The sequence below is a fragment of the Carcharhinus amblyrhynchos genome, chromosome 8 (assembly GCF_965287045.1).
Source record: "Carcharhinus amblyrhynchos chromosome 8, sCarAmb.v2.hapA, whole genome shotgun sequence".
NCBI lineage: Eukaryota > Metazoa > Chordata > Chondrichthyes > Carcharhiniformes > Carcharhinidae > Carcharhinus > Carcharhinus amblyrhynchos.
In genome coordinates, this window is record NC_137331.1 from 119,652,321 (window position 1) to 119,670,942 (window position 18,622).

General features: G+C 42.2%; 1 protein-coding gene across 10 annotated transcripts in view; it reads right to left on the reverse strand.

The window, feature by feature from the left end:
• Positions 1-18,622, reverse strand: part of vps13b (vacuolar protein sorting 13 homolog B) — a 942,410-nt gene that overhangs the window by 860,231 nt on the left and 63,557 nt on the right. For all 10 annotated transcript variants that reach the window (XM_080194714.1, XM_080194711.1, XM_080194717.1 and 7 more), the window contains exon 4: positions 13,391-13,514. In XM_080194714.1, the coding sequence (XP_080050840.1) occupies positions 13,391-13,514 (124 nt within the window). The remainder of the gene's footprint in view (positions 1-13,390; positions 13,515-18,622) is intronic.

Here is an 18,622-nt window from a genome sequence, read left to right on the forward strand (position 1 = left end):
AGGAGCAAAAGGATAGTGAGGGATAAAATCTTGAAGACCAGAGTGGTAGACTATGTATGGAACCAAAAGAGATGGGGGAGACACTAAATGGGTTTTTTGCATCTGTATTTACTGAGGAAACGGACATGGAGTCTACAGAAATAGGGCAAACAGGTAGGGAGGTCATGGAACCTTTACAGATCACAGGGGAGGAGGTGCTGGCTGTCTTGAGGCAAATCAGAGTGGATAAATCCCCAGGACCAGACAGGGTATTCTCACAGACCTTGAGGGAGGCTACTGTTGAACTTGCAGGGGCCTTGGCAGACATATTCAAAATGTCAGTATTCACGGGGGAGGTGTCGGATGATTGGAGGGTGGGTCATGTTGTTCCATTGTTTAAAAAAGGTTCCAAAAGAAATCCAGGAAATTACAGGCCAGTAAGTTTGACGTCGGTGGTGGGCAAGTTATTGGAAGTAAGATCTACAAATATTTGGATAGACAGGGACTTATTAGGGAGAGTCTACATGGCTTTGTGTGTGGTAAGTCATGTTTGACCAATCTATTAGAGTTTTTCGAGGAGGTTACCAGGAAAGTGCATGAAGGGAAGATGGTGGATGTTGTCTACGTGGATTTCAGCAAGGCCTTTGATAAGATCCCTCATGGGAGGTTAGTTAGGAAGATTCAGTCGCTAGGTATACATGTGGAGGTAATAAATTGGATTAGACACTGGCTCAATGGAAGAAGCCAGAAAGTGGTTGTGGAGGATTGCTTCTCCGAGTGGAGGCCTGTGACGAGTGGTGTGCCGCAGGGATCGGTGTTGGGTCCATTGTTGTTTGTCATCTATATCAATGATCTGGATGATAATGTGGTAAATTAGCTCAGCAAATTTGCTGATGAGATTGGAGGTGTAGTAGACAGTGAGGAAGGTTTTCAAAGCTTGCAGAGGGATTTGGACCAACTAGAAAAATGGGCTGAAAAATGGAAAATAGAATTTAATGCAGACAAGTGCGAGGTCTTCATAGAAGAATGAGGGGAGATTTGATAGAGGTGTACAAGATTTTGATGGGTATAGATAGAGTGAAGGCAAGCAGGCTTTTTCCTCTGAGCCTAGAGGAGAAAAAAAGCCAGAAGGCAAGGGTTAAGGGTGAAAGGAGAAAAGTTTAAAGGGAATATTAGGGGGGGCTTCTTCATGCAGAGAGTGGTGGGATGTGGGATGCGCTGCCGGATAAAGTAGTAAATGAGGGGTCACTTTTAACATTTAAAAAAAACTTGGACGGGTTCATGGATGAGAGGGGTGTGGAGGGATATGGTCCAAGTACAGGTCAGTGGGACTAGACAAAAAATGGTTCGACACAGACAAGAAGAGCCAGAAGGCCTGTTTCTGAGCTGTAATTTTCTATGGTTCTATGGCCTCACCAAAGCCCTGAATAACTGCAGTTAGACATCATCCTCATGCTTTGAAGGCCAGCATACCATTAGCTTTCCTCACTGCCTGCTGTACTTGTATGTCAACCTTCAGCAACTGATCCACCATGGCACCCAAGTCACATTGTACTTCCTCTTTTCCTAAACTGCTACGATTCAGATAATAATCTTCCTTCCTGCTTTTTGCCACCAAAGTGGATAATCTCACATTTATCCACATTATATTTCATTTGCCAAGTATTTGCCCACTCAGCCAGCCTGTTGAAGTCACCCTGTAGCCTCTTAGCATCCTTTTTACAGCACACACTGCCACCCAGTTTAGTGTTGTCTGCAAATTTGGAGATATTGCATTCTATTCCTTCATCCAAAGCATTAATACTGTGAATAGCTAGGGTCCCAGCACAGAACAATGTGGTAGTCCACTAGTCACTGCCTGCCACTCTGAAAAGGATCAATTTACTCCCACTGTCTGTTTTCTGTCTGCCAAGCAGTTCTCTATCCACGTCAATACATTACCCCCAATACCATAAGCTTTAATTTTGCTCACTAATCTCTTGAAGAGTGGGATGGAAGAAGAAAAGGTTGAGGCGTCAGAGTTCAACAATCTGAGTAAAGCCAAGCAGAGTTGGACTGGGAGGGGCACAGAATTGTACTTCAACAAATATGGTAGTAAAAAATGAAATTAGAAATCCTTCACCTGAATGTATGAAGCATCTGCAATGAGATTGATAAACGTAGCACAAATGATTTTGTCCTAAATCACAATAACTGAGGCCTGATCACAAGGTGATAACGGTTGGGAAATAAATATTCCAGGGTACACAATACTGCAGAATTGTACAGAAGGATGGAGTATAGCCATAAAAGTAAAGGATTTCATTGGGCTTTAGAGAGAAGGGATTTGACATCAGAAGATCATAAAGTAGCATCAGTATGGGTGGAAATTAGTAATAGCCAGAATCAGGACACAATGATCAGAGCATTTTATACACCCTCTAAACAGGAGTTATACCATTGGACAGGGCACTAAACAAAACATCATTGGAGCTCGTAACAAAAGCAATCTTCATACAGCCTGGAACAATCAAATCGGCAAGGGTGGTCTCGAAGACGAATGTGAGGGAAGGTTTTGTCCTTGGACCAATACATTTTGCAACCAACAAGGGATGAAGCTATCTTAGATCTAGTATTCTGCAATGAAGCTGGGTTAATTCGTAATGCTGTGGTAAAAGATCCACTGGAATATAGTGATCACGAAACCACTGAATTCCATGTTATGTTTCTGTTGTACTCCAAACACAAACAAGAATTTCAAACTTAAACAAAGCCAATTACATTGGTACAAGGGTAGGACTGGCTATGGTAAACTGCCTAGACTGAAAGATATTGAGAGATAAATGAACAGTGCGAAGCATTTAAAAGAAACAATTCAAAATGTCCAACAAAAATACAATTTATAGAAAAACAAAAATTCATTCAGAAAGGCTCACTCAGGAAGTTAGGGGTAGTATTAAATTAAAAGAGGGGCTTACAATATTGCAAAAGACATCAAATCTGAGGATTATAAAATATTTTAGAGACTAAGGGGCAACTAAAAATGTGGTAAAATGGAAAGGCATGGAATATGAGAGTAACATAGAAGATAGGAGCAGAAGGAGGCCATTTGGCCCCTCGTGTCTGCTCCCCCATTCATTACGATCATGGCTGACTGTCCAACTCAACTGACAAATCCTGCTTTCTCCCCATAACCTTTGCTTCCATTTGCCTCAAGTGCTGTATCCAGCCGTCTCTTGAATACATTTAATGTTTTCGCATCAACTCCTTCATGTGGTAATGAATTCCACAGGCTCACCACACTTTGGATGAAGAAATGTCTCCTCATCTCCATCCTAAGTGGTCTTCCCCAAATCCTCAGATTGTGTGACCCCTTGTCCTGGACTCCCCTATCATGCAGGGAATATCCTCCTTGCATCTATCCTAAACCAGCCAGTAATATAAAAACAGATTGTACGAGCTTTTATAAGTATATAAAAAGGAAGAGAACAGTTAAAGTTAATATTAAGAGGACCTCTTAAGGGGACCAGGAGCATATTCTAGCGAGATTATTTTTGAATTGATTTATTATTGTCACATGTTTTGGGATACAGTGAAAAGTATTGTTTCTTGCATGCTACACAGACAAAACAATGTTCATTAAGTACACAGAAGAAAAAGAAAGGATAGGGTTCAGAAAAAGTGTTGCAGTTACCAATAGATTGAAGAGAAAAATCAGCTTAATATGCTATAGGTCCATTCAAAAGTCTAATGACAGTAGGAAAGCTATTCGTGAGTCAGTTGGTACCTGTTTTCAGGCTTCTGTATCTATCTCCCAACAGAAGAATCATCGAATTCCTACAGTGCAGCAGGAGCCCACTCGGCCCATCAAGCCTGCACCGACAACAATCCCAGGCCCTATTCCCATATCCCCATACATTAATTCCGCTGATCCCCCTGACACTAATGGGCAATTTAGCATGGCTAATCCATCTAATCTGCACATCCTTGGACTGTGGGAGGAAACTGCAATCCAAGGAAACCATGCAGACAAGGGAAGAACATGCAAACTCCACAGTCACCCAACGCCGGAATTGAACCCAAGTCTCTGGCACTGAGAGGCAGCAGTGCTAACCACTCTACCAACATGCTCCCAAAAAGTGGGAGAGAGCATATCCAGGGTGCCTGGGGTCCTGGATTACGCTGGCTGCTTTCCCGAGTCAGCAGGAAGTGCAGATGAAGTCAATGGACAGGAGGCTGGTTTGCATGAAGGACTTTGTAGTTTCTTACAGTCTTGGTCAGAGCAGGAGCTATACCAAGTTGTGATGCAACCAGAAAAAATGCTTTCTATGGTGCATCTGTAGTAACTGATGAGAGCCGTGGACGTTCTGAATTCCCTAGCCTTCTGAGAAGGCAGTACAATAGCACACTGGTTAGCACTGCTGCCTCAGTGCCAGAGGCCAAGGCTCCTTGGGTCACTACCTATACTGAGTCTGCACGTTCTCCTTGTGCCTGTGAGGGTTTCCTCTGGATGCTCCGGTTTCCTCCGAAAGATGTGCTGGTTAAATGCATCAGCCATGCTAAGTTCTCCCTCAGTGTACCCAAAAAGACACCAGAGTGTGGAGATTAGGGGATCTTCACAGTAACTTCATTGCAGTGTTAATGTAAGTCTTCTTGTGACACTAATAAATAAACTTGAAAGTAGAAGAGTTGGTGAGCTTTCTTAACTGTAGCATGGAGGGACCAGAACAGATTATTGGTGATCTGAACACCCAGAAAATTGAAGCTCTCAACCATTTCCACTTCTTCACGATTGATGTATTGGGGCATGTTCTCCACTGTCTTTCTTGAAGACGATGACTATCTCCTTCATTTTAGTGACATTGAGGGAGGGATTATTGTTGTCGCACCATTTCACCAGATTCTTTATCTCTTTCCTATACTCCACTTCATTGTTGTTTGAATTCTGATTCACAACAGTAGTGTCACCAGCAAACTTAAAAATGGAGTTGGAAGGGAGTTTAGCCATGCCAAACTGTATAAGGAGTATAGTATGGTCGGTGCATAGTATAGTAAAGCTGAGGACCGCCTTGTGGGGCACCGGTGTTGAGTATAATCGGGGAGGAGATGTTGTTATCTATTCTTACTGATTGTGGTCTGTGGGTTAACTGGCATTTCATATATATTCTATTCAAAAAGAATTATCGGTTTCTACCACAACTGTTGCACAACTCCTCAGCATGCAGCTTCTTAATGAAATGCACATCAATCACACTTAATCTGCAGGTCAACTCAGTCCTGATGTCCTGAATCCTTAAAGCAGAAAACTTGCATTTATATAGTGCCATTCTTGACCTCAGGGCATTCCAAAGTCCATTAAAGCCTATTAAGTACCATATACACTGTAAATGTTGTTAGGTAGGAAACGCAGCAACAATTTACACACAGCAATGCTCCACAAACAGCAGTGTGATAATCATCAGCTAATCTGTTTCAGCGATACTGGTTAAGGGATAAATATTGGCCGGGATACCAATGAATTCTCCTCCGCTCTTCATTGAACTAGTTCAATGGATTTTATTTAACAACTATCTGTGAGGATAGATGGGGCTTCAGTTCAAAATGGCTTTTGTTTAAGCTGCAATGATCTCAGACTATAGCCAGGGACTGCACTTGAGTCACATTAAACACAAAGCTTATAAATAAAGAACAAAGAAAATTACAGCACAGGAACAGGCCCTTCAGTCCTCCAAGCCTGCACCAACCATGCTGCCTGACTGAACCTAAAGCCCCTACACTTCCGGGGACCATATCCCTCTATTTCCATCTCATTCAAGTACATGTCAAGATGCCCCTTAAAAGTCACTACCATTTCCACTACCTCCCCCAACAACGAGTTCTGGGCACCCACCACTCTGTGTAAAATATCTGCCTCGTACGTCTTTTTTAAAACTCGCCCCTCGCGCCTTAAACCTATGCCCCCTAGTACTGACTCTTCCACCCTGGGAAAAAATTTCTGACTAATCATTCCGTCCATGCCTCTCGTAATCTTGTAGAATTCTATCAGGTCTCCCCTCAACTTCCGTCGCTCCAGTGAGAACAAACCAAGTTTTTCCAACCTCTCCTCATAGCTAATGCCCTCCATACCAGGCAACATCCTGGTAAATCTTTTCTGTACCTTCTCCAAAGCCTCCACATCCTTCTGGTAGTGTGGCGACCAGAATTGAACACTATATTTCAAATGCGGCCTCACTAAGGTTCTATAAAGCGTCAACATGACTTGCCAATTTTTAAACTCAATACCCCGGCTGATGAAAGAGAACTACCTTCTCCACCTGCACTGCCACTTTCAGTGATCTGTGTACCTGTACACCAAGATCCCTTTGCCTATCTATACTCCTAAGGATTCTGCCATTTACTGTACATTTCCTATCTGTGTTAGACCTTCCAAAATGCATTACCCCACATTTGTCTGGATTAAATTCCAACTGCCATCTCTCTGCCCAAGTCTCCAACTGATCTGGTATGGAAGGGAGGTCCTATGAGGAGAGACTGAGGGATTTGAGGTTGTTTTCGTTACAAAGAAGGCAGCTAAGAGGGGACCTTATTGAAACATATAAGATGATTAGAGGTTTAGATAGGGTGGGCAGTGATAGCCTTTTTCCTCGGATGGAGAAAGCTGGCACGAGGGGGCATAGCTTTAAATTAAGGGGTGGTAGTTATAGGACGGATGTCAGGGGTAGGTTCTTTACCCAGAGGGTGGTGAGGGATTGGAATGCCCTGCCTGCTGCAATTGTAAATGCGCCTAGTTTGGGGGCGTTTAAGAGATCCGTGGATAGGTTTATGGATGGAAAGGGATTGGTTTAGGTTAGAGGGTCATTGCTTTTTAACTGGTCGGCGCAACATCGTGGGCCGAAGGGCCTGTTCTGCGCTGTAATGTTCTATGTTCTATGATCTATATTCTGCTGTAACGTCTGATGGTCCTCATCACTAACTGCAAATCCACCAACCTTTGTGTCATCCGTAAATTTACTAATCAATCTAGTTACATTTTCCTCCAAAATCATTTATATATATTACAAACAGCAAAGGTCCCAGCACTGGTCCCTGAGGAACACCACTTGTCACAGCCCTCCATTCAGAAATGCACCCTTCTACTGCTAGCCTCTGTCTTCTTTGACTGAGCCAGTTTTGTATCCACCTTGCCAGCTCACCTCTGATCCCATGCAACTTCACCTTCTGCACCTTGTCAAAGGCCTTACTGAAATCCATGTAGACAACATCTACTGCCCCACCCTCATCAATCATCTTTATCACTTCCTCGAAAAACTCAATCAAATTAGTGAGACTCAACCTCCCCTTCACAAAACCATGTTGCCTCTCACTAATACGTCCACTTATTTCCAAGTGGGAATAAATCCTGTCTCGAAGGATCTTCTCCAATAACTTCCCTACCACTGATACAAGGCTCACCAGCCTGTAATTACCTGGATTATTCTTGCTACCCTTCTTAAACAAAGGAGCAACATTGGCTATTCTCCAATCCTCTGGGACCTCCGATGTAGCCAATGAGGATACAAAGATTTCTGTGGACTTGTCCACCTTGATGTTTCTCAAGAACCCTAATGCTTCGTCCTTTTTGATCTCAACATGACTCAAACTATCTACACATCCTTTCCCAGACTCATCATCCACCAAGTCCTTCTCTTTGGTGAATACTGACTCAAAGTACTCACTTAATACCTCACCCATTTCCTCTGGATCCACACATAGGTTCCCTCCCTTGTCCTTGAGTGGGCCAACCCTCTCCCTGGCTACCCTCTTGCTCTTTATATATGTGTAAAAAGCCTTGGAATTTTCCTTAATCCTGCTGGCCAATGCTTTTTCATGACCCCTTTTAGCTCTTCATACTCGTTGCTTAAGTTTCTTTCTACTTTCCTTGTATTCCATACTTGCTTCATGTGTTCCCAGCCTCCTAGCTTTGACAAATGCTTATTTTTTCTCTTTGACTAGGCTCACGATATCTCTCGTTATCTGAGGTTCTGAAAACTTGCCATACTTATCCTTCATCTTTGCAGGAATGTGCCAGTCCTGAATCCCAATCAACTTACACTTGAAAGCTTCCCACATGCCAGATGTTGATTTGCCCTCAAACATCTGCCCCAATCTACATTCTTCAGTTCCCGCCTAATATTGTCGTAATTAGCCTTCCCCCAATTTAGCACCTTAACTTGAGGACTACACTTATTTTTATCCATCAGTACCTTCAAGCTTTCTGAATTGTGATCACTGTTCTCGAACTGCTCCCCTACTGAAATAGCGACTACCTGGCCAGGTTCACTCCCCAATACAGGTCCAGTATGGCCCCTTCCCGAGTTGGACTATCTACATACTGTTCCAGGAAGCCCTCCTGGATGCTCCTTACAAACTCTGCCCCATCCATGCCCCTAGCACTGTGAGTCCCAGTCAATATAGGGGAAATTAAAATCTCCCACCACAACAACACTGTTACTTTTACACCTTGCCAAAATCTGCCTACACATCTGTTCCTCAATCTCCCACTGGCAGTAGGGTGGCCTGTAGTAAACCCCCAACATTATGACCACATCTTACCTATTCTTGAGCTCTACCCATATTGCCTTGCTGCATGAGCCCTCCAAGGTGTCCTCCTGGAGTACAGCTGTGATATTCTCCTTAATCAGTAGTGCAACTCCCCCACTCCTTTTACATCCCCCTCTATCACACCTGGAACATCTATATCCTGGAATGTTAAGCTGCCAATCCTGTCCTTCCCTTAACCAAGTCTCTGTAATGGCAACTACATCATAGTTTCTAGTACTAATCCAAGCTCTAAGTTCATCTGCCTTATCTGTCACACTTCTCGCATTGAAACAAATGCACTTCAGTCCACCAGACCCTCTCTGATTTGCTATCCCACCCTGCCTGTTATTTGAGTCTTACTGGCCCTAGTCTCTTGTTCCCCTTCAGCTATTTCACCTTTGCTTTGGGTCCCACCCCCCCTGCCAAACTCATTTAAATCCTCCCGTGTGACAATAGCAAACCTCCCAGCCAGAATATTTGTGCCCCTCCAGTTTAGATGCAACCCGTCCTTCTTGTACAGAAGGAATGCAGAATCTATGGCACTTGGCATATGTGGAAAAAAACTAGCTGTCACGTCCTATACTTGGGTCTGACAAATCCAAAAATCATGAACTGCATGGTGTCATGAGTGTAAACTGTAAACATACTTGTACAATATGACGCATCAAGCAATGATTTTCTTTCTTTCAGAATTAATGTTTTGTAACAAACATTTACCAGCAGCCTTTATCAAAGTCTGAAACATGCCAAGCAGTTTAAGTTGTACAATACGTGAACAGCACATACACTAATGGTGACAGCCTTGTGCTGACAGGGCCTGATGGCAGATGTGCAGTAATTAAATTCAGCCACCACAAGGGATTTATGGAGTTGGCAGAGAAACAAGGACGGAAACTTCAAATCAGGATAATAATGCCCGATACTTCTCATGAAATGCAATATTTTTTGTCAAAGTAAGGGCCATGCTCCAAGGTCAGAGATTCGAATGGAGGAATGAGAAGTAAAAAGAACAAAACTGAAAAACCACCAGAAGCTTTATTGTAAAGAAAAGATTTAAAATGCAGAACATGCTGCTAAACTAGTAAAATTATCAAAGTAAAAGCCATGTATAGAACAATCGCAGAATAAAGAAAATTACGGCAGCTGACAGGAGAAAGATATGAGGAAAGAATTCAAAACATGGTCTCGTGTGGAAACTGCACAAACGAAGAACTGTTATTAATTACAGAAAAATGAACTGTTAACTATACAGCTGAATTCCAGATCTTGGAAACCCTTTAAGAAAAACAGGCTCTTTATGAGGCAAGGCCTGGACTGGGAACCATATCTGTTTGTTGGTGGTGATAGAAGATCCTGCTAGTGAAGCAATATCAGATCAGAATGAGAAGTCACTGCACATTCCCAAAACATAAGGACGGATTAACTTTCACTTTCCACCCACATCTTCCAGAGTTTTCCTGGGTTATGCAGCAGCAGTTAAAAGATATCACAGCAAACAAGTACTCACCCAAATTTCACAAATACCCACCGACTGCACTCAAGCCCACACTCCTGAAACTGGTTCAGCAAAGTTATCTGAAGAACCAGAATGTCGCAGCCATGTTTCCAAAGTGCCCTCTCATTGCTTTGTGCACAGTCACTTATGGAAAAGGCAGAAATGCTTCCCTTTCCCATTGTGGTGATGCCAGGACCAGAAATCATTCCTAAGTTCACAAGAATGGGACCCACTTTGATTGTGATTATTATTATGGTTTATCTACAGCCTAATAATTGGTCATTGAGACCCTCAGATACAGACAGAGAAATGTGTGGAACCATTACCCTAATCAACAGTGTCTAATTACTTCAGATCTCGACTCACTGCAAATAGATTCTGCAACAAAAGGCTGTGGCCCATCAGGAAAATCTTGGTTAGTACTGGATTGAACTACATTGGATTACAACTTTAGACTGATAATAAGGATCTGGAACAAATTTCAGAAGTTCACTATGAGATCGCCAATCCTGATCTAGAACAATGGCTGCTACATAGCGAAGGAAATGAAGAACAAAAATCAACCATGCTGGAAACATTTATTAGTCTCTGCACTAGGAACAGTTAATCAGCCAGATTTAGCAGTGATTCTCAGGGCCCGACTGTGGACTCAATTCTGGATCAGGAATCCAAAAAGTGACTTGATGGGACCTTGATCATGACCTGCCTAAAGCCTCGTCAAGTCAAAGACAGTGAGTGGACCAGGAAATCAGCACACCCAATATGAGGTCTTGCAGTGTTGTCTGACTGGCAGCCCTACCAGGAGAGATGCATGTTGCCAAGACAAGAGTGCCTCAAGATGGAACAATGTCAAAAGTAAGTGCTGTCACAGTTGTCAGGATATCAGTGCAGAGGGAGTAGCCTTGCTGGAGGCCTCACTGTCCCCCACCTAGCCTATTGCCTGGAGGCAGTTTCTAAGTGTTTAAAAGAATGGAAGTGATCTTACAATAATATCTAAGATCCTGAGGGAACTTGATAGGATGGATGTTGAGATGATATTTCCCCTTATGGGAGAGCCTAGAACTATGGAACACAACAAAAGAAAGGATTTCTTGTTTAAGACAAAAATGGAAGAGTTTTTTCTCTCAGAGGGACATTAGCCTGGAGCATTCTCTTCCCAGAGGATAGTGGAGGCAGGATCAATGAATACTTTTAAGACTGAGTTAGACAGATCTTTGTAGAGTCAAAAAGTTTATTTATTAATAGAAAAGCTTATTTATTAGTCACAAGTAAGGCTTATATTAACACTGCAATGGAGTTACTGTGAAATTCCCCTAGTGGCCACAGTCCAGAGCCTGTTCAGGTCAATGGGCCTAACCAGCAGAATGTGGGAGGAAACTGGAGCACCAGAGGAAACCCACACAGACACAGGGAGAACATGCAAACTCTACACAGACAGTGACCCAAGCTGGTAATTGAACCCAGGTCCTTGGTGCTGTGAAGCACTTCTACTGTGCCACCCACAGGGAAAGGAATGTTGAGATAGGCGACAATTAGGGCAGCCATGAACTTATTGAATGTTGGAGCAGGCATGAGGGCCAAATGGCTGACTCCTGCTCCTGATTCACATGTTCAGCCTCAGCAGGGGGTGGGTAAGTTGTTCGCGATTGGGAAGATCTCAACATCACCATTTTTCTCCCTTGTGGGAATTTATTTGAGCCTAATTAGCAACCCATCGTTGCCAGGGGATTAAGCCAGTACCAATCAGACCCCATTGCCAGCAGGCTCACTTCCAAACTTTACCATCAAAAGAACAGAGTGGAATACATATTGGAACGCCAGAATCTGTAAGTTCCCCTCCAAATCATGCAACATTTTGATTTGAAACTATATTACTGCTCTTTCAATGTCACTGGGTCAAGAGAGGTTTGTACAGGGTTGATAGGGACAAACCATTCCCATTAATTGAAGGATCAAGAACCAAAAGGCACACGTTTAAGGTAACTGGCAAAAGAAGTAATGCCAACACAAGGAAAAGTTCTTCACAGGTTAGGATCGGGAATGCACTGCTCATGAATATGGCAGAGGCACATTCAGTTGAGGCAATCATAGATAAGAACATAAGAGAGAATTGGATTATCTGGAAAGGAAGAAAGGGCAGGACCAAGAGTAGCACTAGGAAAATTGCTTCGTTAGAGATCCAGCACAGCAAGAACAAACTGGGTGACCTCCTTCTATGCTGTAACCATTCTATGATGTGCAGCAACTAAGATCATTTTCATTTATGTGCTCCTAATCGGAAAAAATAGATAAATGTAAGGAATCATAAATATTGCCTGATAGCTATATAGTTCAGTTTATGATCATACTGCTCAGAAACAGAAAACAAACGTGTTACAACATTTACTTAGCTATTTCTAATTCACGTTCAAATACATTTTTGTTTGTTTAAATTTTATGTCCAAACAAGGAGGCCATACTAATAAAGTGAAGTATATCAACTATCAGATGAGTTGGCACATTACTGCTTATTTGTGACCAGTCCATTGATGAATTATGTTTGTCAGAATGCAGCATTGTAAGCACGGGTGGCACAATGGCACAGTGGTTAGCACTGATGCCTCACAGCAGTCGGAACCCGGGCTCGATTCCCAGCTTAGGTCACTGTCTGTGTGGAGTTTGCATGTTCTTCCCGTGTCTGCATGGGTTTCCTCTGGGTGCTTCGATTTCCTCCCACAATCCGAAAGACATGCTGGTTAGGTGCATTGACCCAAACAGGCGCTAGACTGCGACAACAGGGGGAATTTCACAGTAACTTCATTGCAGTGTTAATGTAAGCCTTACTTGTGGCTAATAAATAAACTGTAACAGTATTGAATGAAGATATGATTGACGAACTGCAGTTATGAAACGATGCACTGCCACAGCAATAAAGCATCTAGCCAACAGGGGGCAGCTTGGAAATGAGTGCAATCTTATACCCTTAGATTCACGTGCATTGTTTCAGTAGCAAGTGGGTAAGGTCTATGTTAGAACAACAATCAGCTGTGACAAAATTCAACGTGCATTAAGTTCGTCATTCAGTTCCGACTAAGGGAATAGAAACAAGATAAAAGGAAGATAAGATTGCATTCAACAGACATTGGATAAACACTCCCTACCTGTCACAGCATCAGTCAACAAACAAATATATTTGAAAACTTTTGTCTTTAGGGCATCTAAGAGTTAGCTTTGATCACAATAAGATTATCACTGCCCCTTTTCCTGTCAAGATTTTCTAGATTACAAATGGCTACAAGTCTATTATTTAAATTTGCATCCAACAGGATAATTTCAAATGCCTCCCGCCTCATTTTCATGCCTTCATTCGTCACTCACCTGGGGGTAAGTCAGGGTCAGCTGAGGTCACTTGCTGGATGCGACGAGTTTTAGCTAATGTTTTTATGCTCTCTGTGGTGGTGCTGCGGTTAGTTGAGCTGGAGCCACAACTCTCATGATCATCCTGCAAAACAATAAATTTAGATCAGCCACACTAAGGGAACATCATTAACAACAGAAACATTTACATACATTTATGCACTATTAGATAACTTTTAAATGGAACTGGAGTAGTTTTTTTGTCATCAGTTAGAATAAAGAAGTGGTTTCCACTGAATCAATTTTGACTCACTTCTTACACAAACTTGTAACCAAGGTGAAGAGATGTTCTCATCTATAAGACATAATATGCAAGGCAGATGTTTTATTGAACATCTGGAGTCACTACAATTCAGTTTTCATTTAACTAAATGAAAATGCGCTGCCTCAGTGAATTGCAATAATTCCATTTAGAAAATTCATATCATGGCACATGGCCACATGAATCATGACCATCCCCAAGATTGGAAAAAAACAGCCAAATAAAAGTTCCAAAACAATCAAGACTCCACAATGCAACTCTGAACAGTTAAACTCCAAAATGACACTCCTATGATCTCAAGCAGGGTTACGATTTGTATAGTAGTTAATCATTCAGATCACAATCAGGTTATATGTGCATAGCACCTTGAAGGTAACAAAATATTCCAATGCACTTCACAGGAACATTATATGACAAAATTAACATATTTCAAGCTCATTCTTGAGTGCTCAGCTAGCTCTTGTTTCACTAACTGCGTTAGTCAGCATAGCATTTTATCAGATATAATCCCCATATTGTCAAACCACGATGTAGTAAATAGAATAACATATGCCACAAATTGTCAACTTCTTAATACACAACTTAACAATGCGGTAACGTGTATTCCCCACAGCTGAAAAGCTTTGGATCAACTCCCAGAAAATTATGACACCCATTAAATTTATGAGCCAGTCCAGGACACAAGCAGTCCCTCAAGATTCCATCCTTGGCTCCCTCTTCTTACTCATTCTTACATTTTAGTGACATCAGCTGAAGATCTGGCATTTGATTCTATAAATACGGGAATGAAACCCAGCTCTGACTATTCACTGCTTCTCTCGACCCTACCACTGTCTCTTTGTTATTAAGCTACTTGTCAGAAATCCAGGCTGGAAAATGTACTAAATGCTCCAGTTAAACAATGGGAATATTGGAATCATTGTTTGTGGCACACCCATCATAAACTCTGTATCCTCAGCTCCTGATTTTATCTCCATCCATTGCCACTGGTTCAGGGTGAAGCCAATTGTTGACAATCTTAGCAGCCTCTGACCCCATGCAGAATTTGTAAACCCACAGCATCTTCATCACAGATCGCTTACTTCCACCACCTTAAAAACAATAACCTCTGTGTCTGTGATCAATTAGCATCCATGCCTATACCACTTCCAGATTCAGCTATTCCAATGTTCTCATGCAGGCCTCTAAATTGTCACCTGCTTGTTCAAATCCCTTCTTCGCCTCACCACCCCCTTCCCATCTCCATGGCACCGGAGCAAGGCAACTACTTGCAAGCTGTGCCCAGCATACCTCCTAATTCTATCTTTTACTCTCGTTCTATGCATCTAAAACTTCATTCTAACTCTTTTTAAATTCTCTAACAATGCTTTAATTCAATATCTTACATATTTGGCGCACCAAGTTGGTCTTTCTCTACACTCTAGCTATGACTGTAACACTACATTCTACACTCTCTCCTTTCCTTCCCTACAATATGCTTTGTCTGTATAGCGCACAAGAAACAATGCTTTTCACTGTATGCTAATACATGTGACAATAATACATCAAATCCAATCAAAGACTTCCTCCTATGCCACTTCCTCCCAACCACTTAACAAATTAATCATTTGGTCATACAGAACTTGATTATTGCTGCAAAGAGAGAGACATTGTTGAATCTTTTAATCTTGCACTCAACAGGAAAGTTTGTGGAATGTCCAATAGTAAAAAAGGAACAACAATTTATATCACATGAAAAAAAGAGAATGCTGATTAGTTGACAAGGAGTACAGATAAATATTATCTTGCAAACGGAGTCACAGGTGGACAGAGTGGTGAAGAAGGCATTTGGCATGCTTGGTTTCATTGGCCAGAACATAGGATACATGAGTTGAGGTGTCTTGTTGAAGTCAGGCAAGACATTGGTAGGTCACACTTGGAAAACTGTGTACAATTCTGGTCACCTTGTTATAGAAAGGATATTATTAAACTAGAAAGAGTGCAGAAAATATTTACTAGGATGCTACCAGGACTTGATGGCTTGAGTTATAAGGAGAGATTGGAGAGACTGGGACTTTTTTTTACTGGAGTGTAGAAGGTTCAGAGGTGACGTTATAGAGATCTATAAAATGAGGGGCATGGATCAGGTAGATAATCAATACCTTTTCCCAAAGGTAGGGGAGTCTAAAGCTAGAGGCCATAGATTTAAGGTGAGAGGAGAGATACAAAATGGTCCAGAGGAGTAATTTTTTCACACAGAGGGTGGTTAGTGTCTGGGACAAGCTGCCAGAGGTAATAGTAGAGGCGGGTACAATTTTGTCTTTTAAAAAGCATTTAGACAGTTACATGGGTAAGGATGGGTATAGAAGGATATGGGCCAAACCTGGGCAATTGGGGCTAGTTCAGTGGTAAAACAAAAGGGTGGCATGGACAAGTTGAGCTGAAGGGCCTGTTTCCATGCTGTAAACCTCTGACTCTCCAAGTGAACGCTGATTGTTAGAGACATTGCCATAAAGAATACAACAGGGAACAGTTTACTGCCAAAATTGTGTTTTGGCAGCTTTAACAGTAGGTCAACTGATTGGCGAATATCCCATGGGTAATGAACAAGAAGATGTTTCCTGATGCATTCTCCATGCCAATACCTGTATCAGAGTCCAGTTGCCACCAATCAGCACTCTCCCCATATGCAGTATAAATTGCTGTTCCCTTTTTACTATTGGGTATTTGTGCAAACTGTTGAGTGTAAGACAAAATGGGACAAAATGTTTTGACAGCATGTCTCTTTTTCTCAGTGATACTCAAATTAATCATTGTTCCAACTCCTTCCTTTGTAAATCCTCAACTCATCATACCCCATCATTAGTAATCTTTCACCGTCAAGACTTTTAAGATTTGGAATTTTTTCCACCTCCTCACTTCTTAATAAGACACCCTTCTTAATATACATTTGTTTTGCTCGGTTTCAAATTTATGAGGCACCATGAAAAACTGTCTACACGAAAGGTGTTATATTATTATAGAACAGTTACAGCATAGAGGAATGTTGTTTGTCCTGTCATGTGCTGGTCCTCTGAAGGATCAGTTCTCCCAGTGCCGCTTTCATACCTTTTCCCCATGGTCCTGCACATTTTTCCTTTTCAGATAATTATCCAATTGCCTTTTGAAAGCCTCAATTGGCCTTGCTACCAACACACTACGTGGCAATACATTCCAGAACCTAACTATTTGTTGGGCAAAATGTTTTTCCTGTTACACCATTGCTCTTTTTGCCGATTACCTTCCATCTGTGACATCTGGGCTGGTCCAATGGTAGTGGGTTATCGTTGATATTTGCTTACAAAGTCAGTTACAGATTTCCTTGTTCTCTCTTCCATCTGCGACATCTGACTCCCAAAGTTTCCACCTATGGGAAAGGTTTCTCCCTATCTACTCTGTCCAATGCCTTCATGTTGTTGAATACTTGTATCAATTTTCTTCTCAACCTTCTCTCTCCAATGGGAACAGCCCCAACTTTTCCAATCTTTCTACATAACTTAAGTTCCTCATCCCTGGAACATCATTCATGCAAATCCATTCTGCACCCTTTTTAATGCCTCCTCAAGTGTGGTGCCCAGAACTGGGTGCAATACTCCAGTTTAGACTGAACCAGTTTTTATAAAGGTCTAAAGGAGCTACTTTGCTTTTGTACTCCATTGATAAGGCCCAGGATGCCAATTTATTAATTGTTCTTTCAACCTGTCTTACCAGCTTCAATGATTCATGCACATATAACATCAGTTCCTCTGTTCCTTAATTGTCTCATTCTTCCTCTCAAAATGGATCATTTCAGACACTTGAATTAAACTTCATCTGTCACTTCCCCACCCATATCATCTGCACTTTTTGAATTTGTGCCCTGCACACCAAGGTCTCTAGGTCATTAATTATCAGGGAGAGCAGTCCCAAAGTCAACCCCTGGGGAACTCCACTATAAAACTTACCCCAGTCAGAAAAATAAACACTCACCACAAGTGTTTCATGTCAGTCAATTTTGTATCCAGGCTGCTATTGTCCCTTCTTTTATTCCACAAGCTCTAACTTTGCTCACAAGTCTGTTGTGCAGCACTTCATCACATGCCCTTGAAATGTTAGCCAATCATGATGTTGAAATAATGATTTGGATGAAGGAACAAAATGTGACACCTCAAAGTTTGCAGATGATGCCAAGTTGGGTGAACAAAGAACGGGAAACAGGCCCTTCGGCCCAAAGAGCCTGCACCGCCATTTCAACATTATGAGTCCCCTCTTCCACCTATGACCCTTGTCTACGCTTATGGCACTCCACATTGGAAACCAGATTGAGGGGAGACTAACTTAGGGACAATTTGTTACACCCATCTGCCTAAGAGCACATCTTTGGGGTGTGGGAGGAAACCGGAGCACCCGGAGAAAATCCAAGCAAGCACGGGGAGAATGCGTGATCTCCCACAGACACTGGCCCAAATCCATGTCTCTGCACAGCAAACAGTGATAGTCACTGAGCTGTCATGTTGCCCATCAGCTAGTCCAGTTTAAGCGTACACTAATGACATGAAGCACTAGGCTACTCTCGAAACATCCAAGAGCAGCCCTCGCACAACCCATCGTGTGTATGCCCCTTGTTGGACAACAAGGCGGACCGTAACGCAGAAGCAGAGATCCTTCAGAATTATGTGGACAGATTGGGTGATTGGGCACATCAATGGCAGATGCAGTATAAATTGGATAAATGTGAGGTTATTTACTTTGAAAACAAAAACAAGGCAGCAGATTACTACCTGAATAGCTGTAAATTGGGAGAGGGGAATATGCAAAGGGACCTGGGTGTCCATGTGCACCAGTCACTGAAGGTAAGCATGCAGGTGCAGCAGGGAGTAAAGGCGGCAAATGGCATCTTGGCCTTCATTGTAAAAGGTTTCAAGTACAGGAGC